The sequence below is a fragment of the Mycosarcoma maydis genome, chromosome 22, assembly GCF_000328475.2.
Source record: "Mycosarcoma maydis chromosome 22, whole genome shotgun sequence".
NCBI lineage: Eukaryota > Fungi > Basidiomycota > Ustilaginomycetes > Ustilaginales > Mycosarcoma > Mycosarcoma maydis.
This window is the reverse complement of record NC_026499.1, coordinates 161,525-172,291: the sequence shown is the minus strand read 5'-3', so window position 1 is coordinate 172,291 and position 10,767 is coordinate 161,525. Positions and strand designations below refer to the sequence as shown.

Below are 10,767 nucleotides of genomic sequence, written 5' to 3'. Positions count from 1 at the left end.
TGGCTGCGTGAGTCAGAAATCGTGAATGCGACTGGTATCGAAATCCTTCTCGTGCTCCGATTCACCAGCAAAGACGTGGTGGTCGTCGTGGGCTCCAGCGACAACGCTGATGCCCCTTTGCACCTGTACGAAGCATGGGTCGATTGAAACTCACGACTGCTTTTCCCAAGCTAAAGCGTCCGGGCCTAATGACCAAGCTGTCCGTCGTTGTCCACGGGATCCCACACCCGCAAAGTAAGAGTCATGAGTCACGAGTCTGCCACCGCCTACGCTCAAGAGGTCGCACGCACCCTGGAAGAGTCACGAGTGCAACAAGTTCAAAGTTGTCGACACGAGATGGCTGCTCAACTTTTCAACGCTCGCCTCACGCCGCCACGCAAGCTTGATTCGTGATTGTCTAGACCGAATCCAAGGAGGCCAATAAAGACTTTCTGCATTGTACGACTCTCAACTTTCATGTTTGACCATAGGAAGCTCTTGGTTGATGACTTCTGAGCGTCTATACACCGCCCCCAGCAATGCGACAAATGTTGTCGTGTCGGCCATACTGCCCGCCACTGCCGAGCCCTCCCTCCTGCGGCCTCTGCGCTCAGGCGCCCCGCACTTGGAACAGCAGTATGGGCGATGTGCCACGCCTTCTCTGTGGCGACTTCGAGGTACAGAACCAATTGTGGGAAATATTCGCTGACCTGGTGTTGGCTCAGGCAAACTTTTTGCCGGAACCTTGCCATCCCAAAAAGGCAGCTTGAATCGAGAATCACAAATAGTTTCTTTACAAAGTTGGCCACCTGGACAGAACACAGCGCCTCACAACCTTCAAATCGATCCGTGATTCTAAACGAGCGCAGAGCCCAAGTTTGAGTTTCCAACGCACGGGAAACCGACCACATAACTAACCACAATCATGAATCCCCCACCCTCCCCCTTTTCCATTCACAACTACTTTTCCATCTACTACAACCATCTTCTTAGGCAAGCGAGCCCCTAGGGTTTGCCTGGTGGTCCCACCCCTTCTCCATTCACACACTCTCACAAGTTTCACCTCAGACAACATAGCCTGGTAACACGGCCTTCTGTTCTAGACGTCGTTCGGGACCTCGTGCTCTACCGAGAAACGAGCTGAGTTACCCATACAGCACCTTGTCACTTTATGTAACTCGGGCAATCACCGCTATGTTTTGGGTCGGCCAAACTCATAGATCAGCTTCTCTTACAGCTGACTCGTGTCTAGCCGTGGCCACGACTGGTCAGATGCGCGAGTCTCTTCTCTTCCAGGTTCTACCGCTTTGAACGAGTATACAGCCAAAGGCGTACTCCCACGTTCGTCTAGCGAACCGCGTGAATCATGAGTCTCCCCTTGGCATCTCGCTATCAGCCCTATGCAGTAATATACAGTCAGGCGCCTATCACGATAGCACAGCGGATCATGATCATAAATAGAAGCGTGAAAAAACAGGCTGACGGTATGGAGCAAGGTCCTGTGCAAGTCACGAGTAGGAAATCTAGAAATTGCTAGTCAAGACTTCAAGAGGACAGCGGTCACGAGTGGTGAGTGATAGGTTCGGTCATTCGTGATTACAGGTATGGAAATACTGAAATTTCCGCAAGCAATCGTGAATTCGAGCGTGCGATCGATGGCGACCTGAGCTAGCAAGAGATGCACGCGACTTTACCGGTCCTAGCAGGTGCTATTACGAGGAACCTAGCCGCTGGAAGGGAGCTCCTTGTCGCTCGGAGGCGGGAAGCTGAACAGAGATGCCTTTCCCTCAGCGCTCTCGAGGTGTCTGCCATGAGATACGGCGACTGGCGAAGGCCATGTTGGAAACGAGTTGAGGGAGGCGACAAAAGTAAGAATGAAAGGGCCTGAGTCGCTACGGTCGGCAAAATTGCGGCTGTACAGAGTGATGATGAAGATCTTGTCAACCGTGGCTGCGGTCAGAAGCCTTCTAATAGCAGATAAGCTGGCTTCGGGACTCGTTGCACATACGGACCTTTCCTCTCACACGATATGGAAGCACAGAAAGATGGAAAGCGAAAACTCTCGCTGGGACGCCAGCGCAGTTCCGAGCCACGCATAGTGTGGATTGAAGGCAACCTCAGCGCCACACAAATCGATGGCAGGATATTTTTTATCTGAATTTGTGATCGTCATCCGAAGCACGAAGGTCGGAACGTGCTTGTTTCAAGATCTGCGTCGAGATGCGCGGTTAGCGATGGTCGACTGTGACAATGTTAACTCAAAACTTGTGAAGGCAAGCCGTGCGTAGGCGAGGAGAACTTGCTGTTCTCACCAGTCGGAATCGCGGAGCCTGATGGAGGCAACTGGCAGAACTCTATGTGCATCCGCGACCGTGGGCGACTTTATTATGATCAGAGACTCGTTACTGCGTAGCGATGAAATGGAATCTCTGCTTGCAGACCTGATCCTGACACTCACAGAGTTGTGAGTCTGTCCGTGAGTTGCGCCTCTGTGCTCCACGCTCCACGCTCCGTGCTCGTGGCTCAAGCTTTTGGAGTGCAAGTTTAGGAGATCTAACAAATTATTTTCACCACGCACGTCACAGTCACAGTCACGGCCTACAGTCACGAGTGTCACGTGTTAGGAAGACAGGGCGCAAATCTTGTCGACTCGCCTTCGTCGCTGCCCTTTAATTTTCACCACCATCCGCCTTGCATATCAGGCATCCGACACACCAGCAAACATTCACATCGACGAAACAGCGGGACCCTTTCTACACGTTAACCCTGTTTGACTTCTTCCACACTGATAGCACTTCCCTAACGTAGCGCATCTCAAGAATGGCAACTGCTAACACGTCTTCCGGTTCCATGAATGGGGTCGGCCCAGTAACCATGGACAGTTCAACTTCGGGGGCATCGCGCGAGGCTAGAATCGCTACTCACTCGCACATCAAAGGTCTTGGTCTCAGCGACGATGGTACCGCGCTTCCAAGTGCACAAGGCTTTGTCGGGCAAAAGGCAGCACGAGAGGTAAGAGTTCCAATACGACAAAAAGATGCCACGACCTGAAGCAGACAACTGACCAGCACTCGTGTTTCTTTGCTCTTTGCGCGATTATGCAGGCTTGTGGGCTCGTTCTCGACCTGATTCGAATGAAGAAGTTTGCAGGAAAGGCGCTGCTACTCGCAGGTGGTCCCGGAACTGGCAAGACTGCCCTTGCCCTTGCGGTGTCACAAGAACTTGGTCACAAGGTCCCCTTTTGCCCTATGGTCGGGTCCGAAGTCTACAGCTCCGAAGTCAAGAAGACCGAGGTTTTGATGGAGAATTTCCGAAGAGCAATCGGGCTTCGTGTACGCGAGACCAAAGAGGTGTATGAAGGAGAGATCACAGAGCTGACCCCGACCGAGGCTGAGAATCCGCTCTCAGGATACGGCAAGACAATCGCACATGTTGTCATTGCTCTCAAGACTGTCAAAGGTACCAAGCAGCTTCGACTCGACCCCAGCATCTACGAGAGCATCATGAAGGAGCGTATCAGCGTTGGTGACGTCATCTACATCGAGGCAAACACGGGCGCAGTCAAGCGTGTGGGTAGAAGCGATGCCTACGCGACGGAATTCGACCTCGAGGCCGAGGAGTATGTGCCGTTGCCAAAAGGGGAGGTTCACAAGCGCAAAGAAGTGGTGCAAGATGTGACATTGCACGACCTCGACATGGCCAACGCCAAACCTCAGGGAGGACAGGACATCATGAGCGTTGTGGGTCAACTCGTCAAAGGGCGTAGGACAGAAGTCACCGACAAACTGCGAGGAGAAATTAACCGAGTCGTCGACAAGTACATCGAGCAGGGCATTGCCGAGCTTGTACCTGGTGTCCTCTTCATTGACGAAGTGCACATGCTCGACATGGAGTGCTTCACTTACCTCAACCGTGCTCTGGAGTCGACCATCAGCCCGCACGTGATCCTCGCCACCAACCGTGGACAATGCATGGTGCGTGGTACCGAGTACGAGGGACCAGCATCAGGTACGGGTATCGTTGCGCCCCATGGCATCCCATTGGATTTGCTGGATCGATGCATGATTGTTCGCACAATGCCCTACGAGAAGGACGAAATTCGTGAGGTATTGCGCCTGAGAGCCAAGGTGGAGGGTCATCTGATTGCCGAAGACGCACTAGAGAAGCTCACCGAGGAGGGTGTTAGCAGTTCGCTTCGTTTCGCACTGCAGCTCCTGAGCCCGTCCTCGATCCTCGCCAAGACTGCCGGACGTTCGGAGATTACGATCAAGGATATCGTCGAAGCGAACGAGCTGTTCATAGATGCTCGCCGTTCGGCCAAGGTGCTCATGTCGATCGGCGAGGCGACCACCGAGGCTGTGCCGATGGAGACCTCTTGAACTTGCGACGTTCGAAAAGATTCGCTCAAGCTGTACTTGTACAAACATAATTGCGAAACATCTGGTCGCTCACGACAGGACTGGGTGGTGCAAATCATGAATGAGCTGCAAATTACATGAGCGAGTGAAAAGTTGGGTTCACTAACAGATCACGTAGACGTTGGACCCTACTTTACAAAGAAGACCAGGCAGCATAGAGCACGGCAGAGAAAGCGCGGAGCTCCTTGGAGTCGGCGAGAGCCTCGATATATTCGTTGGGCACACCACGGATGGCCATCTGGCTTTGTCGCGAGACGAGTGGAAACAGGGAAGCTAAACGAACACGTTTGCCGTGTTGCATCTCTTCGGTGATCTCCTGGAAGCGGGACTCGAATGCAGAAAGAGGTTGAACGTGGATGGTAGAATTGAGCTTGCCCGTAGATGGGATGTCAAAGGTAGGATTCAGACTGTTGAAGAAGGTCTCGAAGACGCGGTCAGTGCAAAGAGCGAGGACGGAGCCAAAATCTGGAGATTCAATGATGTCCTTGGTCTCGTCAAGGAGGGCACGCAACTTGTGGTTGGTAGCAAGAGCGTAATGAGCGTCATTAGCGTCAAGCGCACCTGCGCCAACGAGGATGTCGACCTCTTGGTCAATAGAGTTGGGAAAGAGGATATCCATAAAGTTGGCGCGTTTCCGCGTTGGCTGCCCAACGGACTGGGAAGGGCTGAGGCTGTCATGTTCAATCAGATAGCGAGCATCGTTGAGAAGAGCCCTAAGATCGGCCATAGAGAGCTGTGCTTTGACTGAGACTGGCGAAAAGGATCTCTCGATGGCGGACGATACACGGTCAGAGAGACGGTCCCAGCCGTGATGAAGGAACCACCAGCTGAAGGTGAGGTAGAGGCGCTCGGTGTCGTGGTCGAGGCCGTGGGAGGATTGGGCTGAAGTATCGGGATAGACGTCATCGGCCTCGCGGGCCAAGGCTTCCACAGAAGCGAGGTAGGCATATCTGCCGATAAGGTTGAGCTGGATGTGGGTTTGAAGCGTCAAAAGAACGACGCAGTAGAGCGATGTGATGGTTCGAGTGAAGGCGGTCAATTTGAGATTGTTCCAGAGCTTGAGCTTGACTTGCCTGTCGGCGGGGGGTTTGTTGGGTTGCCCTTGAGCATCCATGTGCGAGGATTCATGGTTCGCTGATTCCAGAGAGCTCTTTTCGACATCGATCTTTGCAGCGGCGTGCGATGCTAGTGACGGAGGGACTTCAGCATTTTGTGTTATCGGACTGTCGGGACCTGTAGTGCCATTGGCAATCACTTCCTCTGACAGGCTAGGTTGAACGTCTGCCTGCGATGAAGTATCAGCGGCGTCGACGGCAAAAGCGGTGGTCTGCGGTTCGGATGTGTCCACTTTTCCTGGTACAAAGGACTTTGCTAGGGGGTTGAGCTGAGGAGATGTGGAATCTGGCTTGCTTGAGACGTCGGAAAGCATCTGTTTTTCTGGCGTAGAGGCAGCGACAGGAGTAGATGCTTCTTGATGCAAGTCTTGCGCAGCTGCAGGAGCCACATCGGTGGGCAGGGAGACTGGAGAATGGGTTTCGCCGGGCGTAACGTGGATGGACGGTTCTGTGGGAGGAAGGGCTACTGGAGGTGTCGCCTGGACGCGCAGGCTTTCGGTGAGCTGCTCGACATTGTGCTTGGTGAATAGTTGATCACCTAGAGTCGGAAGTAGTGCGAGAACGGTGAAGGTGCAATCTTCTTGATTCTGTGCGAATCTTCGACGTAGACTGCGAGAGAGCGAGGATGAGACGATAAAGGGATGTGGGTGTTAGTAAACGGACAGCTTTGGGATTGTATAGAAGCACGGCGGACTCACTTCTCCTTTGCATTCTTGTCATTGGTGAGCTTTTCCTGGATTTGCTGGAACTTGGAGATGGCGTATTTGGATACTAGATAAGCGCCGCCAACAAGACCCCCTGTGATGATGAAAAGGTTGGAATGGGACGACAGGTAGCGGGACGTCTTTCTCCACCAGCTCGTCATAGTTGTGACAAGGGGCCAAGATGGAGCGCCGTTGATGAGCGTCGCAGTTGCAAGGCGATTCAAGAATGTACTGCCTGGCTGATGGTGATGACGATGATGATGATGATGATGATGGATAGAGAGGCAGTGGTGAACAGGAAATGAGTCGCACTCGCCAAGCTCATCTGGAATGGAAGAAGCCGAAATCGTGAATGAGTCGAGTCGGACGGAGGAATTCCAGGCTGCCACCGCTGAGCTGGACAAATCATGAATTGTGAATCACGAATCACGATTCACGAATCACGGATGCTGCTCCACATCTGTTTCGTACGGCAGTCAAACGGGAACCGAGTCGGTTAACCGGCTACATTCACGATTAACATTCGTGATTCAGATATTAACGATTTTCGTGATTCACGATTCGTGATTCGTGATAGGTGAGTGATTTACGATTCACGGTTCTTATGCGTGGTTCGCCGACAGCGGTTGAAAGCGTATCACACCCTCGTTTCGACCGTGGACGCGTCTCGCCAGACGCAGCGCCAAAGAAGCACAATCGTGAATCGTGAACAGGTCACAGGTGCACCAGTGGGCTAAATAAGTTGTCGACTTACTCACGATCCGTGTGTGGAGTTGGCCGCGCTGTTACTCATCATTGGTCATTGGTCGTCGCATCGTTGAATCACTTCGACCCTACCGCTCTTCTTCTCTCCCTTCTCGATCTTGTCCTACTGTCTCGCATCTATTCACCCTTCCATTAGAGCAGGTGTTTGGGGTGCCGACGCGCAGACCGCTTTCTCTCGCCTTGTCCACTTTCACGCCTGTAGACACTTCTCCTGGCGCTGCCAGTTTTCGCCGTCATGAGCAGCGCAGACGTCATCGATGCGCTGTTTGTCAAGACAGTCGACATGGTTCAATCGCTGCCAAAGTCTGGTCCCATTCAGACTTCTTACGAGGAAAAGCTTGCGCTCTACAGTCTCTACAAGCAAGCCACTGAAGGCGATGTCTCATCAAGGCGTCCCGGTATGCTTGACATGCTCGGCCGCGCAAAGTGGGACGCATGGTCAAAGGTCAGCGGGTTGCCTCCGAGAGATGCAAAGCAGATGTACGTCGAATCCATGCTCAGGATCCTGCGTCGGTTCAGCGATCGTCCTCAAGCAGCAGCGCTCATCCAAGAGCTCGAAAACTTCTCGGGCCAAGTGGCACAGCGCGTCATGGACGGTTCGCTAGCCCAGGTCGACTCGGACGAAGAGTCGATCACCGACTCAGATCCTGACGATCAGCAGCGACTCGATCCCACAGGTCTTCATCCACATACCTCGGCTCTCCCTCGCGCCACGCAACCGCCTTTGCCCCACCACCTTGCTCCGCACCCTCCCTCCGTCACTGGCACAAGTACGGCTGCTACTCGTGGTGGCGGCGGTGCCACTTCGATCATTTCTCCGGAAAGGACGCCCATCTCATCCGATTCCGAACACGACTCTTCCGACGATGATCGTCTCGGCTCCCAGCCAGGTCCTTTCCGAGGCGCGCCTCGCCATCCTGACTCGTGTGCTCCTCCGTCTGTGCAGTCATACCGACCCCAGCCACGAGCTGGATCCATCTCAACTACCGAAGGCTACGGCAGAGGCCCACCTCCGCGCTCACATGTCTCGACATCAGCTCAATACTCAAGGGGGCCGCCTTCGCTCCAAGGCAGTTACTCACGTTCTCAGTACGCACCCCAATCCACAGCAGCTACTGTGGCTGCATCCAGCCATCCTCGCCAAGGTGAAGCGGGTCACTATCAGCGCAGCACGTACGCTGCTTCTTCGGTCGGCGGCCGTTCGGTTGGCACAAGAACCGGTCCTGTGCCTGTCTATCCACCGCGCCCACCCTCCAACGCAGGCATCACTCGAGGTCAACCGCGTGCCGAGATGGAGACCGCGCTGCAGTCCATCCAAGCATCGCTCGCAGCTCTTCATGAACGTCTCAACCGCGTCGAAAATCGCTCCTCGGCCGGAGGGGCTGACGATGCTCGACGTTCGCGTCCAGGGTCGGGTCAATGGAGCAGCACATACCTCTACAATGCCATCATGAACATTTTTGACGATGTGAGGCAACTCATCGGTCTGGATGCAGTGGCACGTGGTCCACGAACCGAAGCACTAGCGCCCAGCTTCCTCGCTCAAGGTGGCGGCGCGGGCAAGCGCAGCAATGCCGCTTTCAACCTGTTGACCTCACCCGTTCGCATCCTTGTAGCGTTGGCCAACCTCAGCGCAAGGCTGGCGCTCGATGTAATCAGCCTTGTGCTCGTCTCGAGCTTCTTTCTCTATGCATTTAAGCGGATCACGGGGCGTGGCGATCCACTGTTGATGATCCGCCTTCTCAAAAGACTGCAGCAGGTAGTGTTCAGAAGATCGGCTGCAGCAAAACAGCTAGTCGCCGAAGCTGGCGCTTGACGCGCAAACTCACATTCACCAATCGAATGCACGATCGTGGATGCGTTTCGCGCAAGTTTGTGTGTAACGTAAGAGGTGTGAAAATCGTAAGAGTTTCCAGTGCAGACTTGACAAGCTTAGATCCTAAGTGCATCAAGTTCCTTGAGCAGTTCAGACTTGGATCGTTGCATGCCGATGGCCTCTTGTTGCTTTTCGGCCTGCTTGTCCTTCCACCTCCTCATTCGCCATTTGAGACCGCGCTCGTTGGTCAGGTCACGAGACATGAGTAGCTCAATGGGCATGCGGTCTACATCGTTGCGGCTGAGGCCATCGGTGAGACGACCATCGTATGGGTTTCTACGTGCGTCAAGACCACCTTTAGGGGTGCTGGGTGGCAATTCGCTCCAGTCTCCACCACTTGCAGGGCCTTGTTGCGGAGCGACATCAAGGTAGTCGCGCCAGAGGAAAGAGAGGCCGCCTTCTTGACGATGCGCCTCGATCATCTCACCGCTGGCCCATTCCGAGGCGGCGTTGGTGTTAAGTCGGATCGACTCTGCAGGGGTGGGAGGCTGCGCGATGGGAGGTGGCTTAGCACGAGATTCCTTCTTGAAGCCGGCATAGGTGCCGTGAGCGTTGGGAGGAGCAGCCGAGGGGCCAGCTTGCTCAACCTTTGCGGCGTCGAGCTGCATGCGCTCGAGAGTGAGGAGCGCAGCTCGACGTTCGGACTGTGGCGAGGTGGTGCGCTTACGCTCGGGAAGAAGAACAGGGTCTTCGGGTCTCCATGGAGCCCAGGATTCGGCTTCGACGACGTTTCGATCACTCATGGTGGTGTCCTGATGCCTGCGCTTTGCCGGCAAACTTGGCCATGGGACCTCGACCTTTTCGAAAGGCTTGCCGGTCTCGAGAAACTTTTCGTCGGAAGCTTTAAGAGTTGCGAAGCGCTTCCAGATGTACATGCCCTTGCGCTTGTTGTACTTTGCTGCTGAGCGCGAGAGTCGCACCGCAAACTGATCTGTGCCTGGAATTTTGAGCATGACGTTGGAGTAGTGGACGGGACGAGGGATCTCTGTTGTATTGGGGCCGTAGCCCTTTTCTGGTTGGAGAGGGTCGACATAACGAGGGATAATGTGTCGGATTGCCTTTGGAGCAAGCTTGTTTTTGTCATCGACATCCCTGAGCCAGAGCCAGTTCTTCTCCCTGTCAATGCTGACGACAATGCCCTCGCCACGAATCTTGTTGTCAGAGTCGAGACCGTCCTTCTGACCGACGCTGCCACATCTGAGCTTCACGTGGTCGCCAGGCACGATGTTCCAGAAAGGTATGCGGTCCTTGGGCTGAACAAATTTGGGCTGGTGTGCAGCGTGGGAGGGAGCCCTGACGGCGAATTTGGAACCCTTGGTAGGAGGATTGAGATGACGCAGCGAGCGCATCACGCTGCTTGTTGAGCTGGAGCGCGACATTTTTGGCGCGCGAAGATTAACTAACCGGTCAGGATGAGGGCGCGTTGAACAGTTTAGCTACGACTGCCGAGAGCACCGAGTGGATGGTGTGCCGCTGATGATGGGGTTGCGATAATGTCGTCGATGATGAAGGTAATGATAGTCAGTCGGGTTGGAAGACAGAAATCTACCGCTTCAGCAGCGATTCGTGATTCACAAATCAAAATCTTTTTCTTGCTTTTCGACTCGCGATTGTGCGCACAGCGCCAGTCATACAGGTCGATCTAACAACTAGCCTAATCGTGAATCACTCGTGACTCGTGACGAATCGTGAATCATGAATTCGTGAATGAGGCACGAGGTAAAGGCACGAGCCGTGAGTCACGCACAGAGCCATAGGTGTGAGCCACGAGCGTTTTATAGAATTCACGATTCGTGATGATACTTCGTGTTTCATTTACGATTACTCTACTCGGCCGTGACTACTCGGGCTGCCTGTCTATAACATGTATGCACTTGCTCACCTCGAACTCGCACTGAGGCTTTTGGAGT

General features: G+C 54.0%; 4 protein-coding genes across 4 annotated transcripts; 2 read left to right on the top strand and 2 right to left on the bottom strand.

Annotated features, from left to right (window-relative positions):
• Positions 1–2,799: 2,799 nt before the first annotated feature.
• UMAG_06201 (putative RuvB family ATP-dependent DNA helicase pontin) lies at positions 2,800–4,358 on the top strand (the record flags this gene model as incomplete). Its single annotated transcript, XM_011394265.1, has 2 exons — positions 2,800–2,991; positions 3,084–4,358. 2 exons carry the CDS (start codon positions 2,800–2,802, stop codon positions 4,356–4,358), a joined length of 1,467 nt encoding a protein of 488 aa, XP_011392567.1.
• Positions 4,359–4,530: 172 nt separating this feature from the next.
• UMAG_06200 (uncharacterized protein) lies at positions 4,531–6,377 on the bottom strand (the record flags this gene model as incomplete). Its single annotated transcript, XM_011394264.1, has 2 exons — positions 4,531–6,121; positions 6,211–6,377. 2 exons carry the CDS (start codon positions 6,375–6,377, stop codon positions 4,531–4,533), a joined length of 1,758 nt encoding a protein of 585 aa, XP_011392566.1.
• Positions 6,378–7,216: 839 nt separating this feature from the next.
• Positions 7,217–8,797, top strand: UMAG_11226 (uncharacterized protein; the record flags this gene model as incomplete). The annotated part of the gene is made up of 1 exon (XM_011394323.1): positions 7,217–8,797. One exon carries the CDS (start codon positions 7,217–7,219, stop codon positions 8,795–8,797), a length of 1,581 nt encoding a protein of 526 aa, XP_011392625.1.
• Positions 8,798–8,913: 116 nt separating this feature from the next.
• UMAG_11225 (uncharacterized protein) lies at positions 8,914–10,236 on the bottom strand (the record flags this gene model as incomplete). Its single annotated transcript, XM_011394322.1, has 1 exon — positions 8,914–10,236. The coding sequence occupies one exon, from the start codon at positions 10,234–10,236 to the stop codon at positions 8,914–8,916; it is 1,323 nt and encodes a 440-aa protein (XP_011392624.1).
• Between the last annotated feature and the right edge of the window lie 531 nt (positions 10,237–10,767).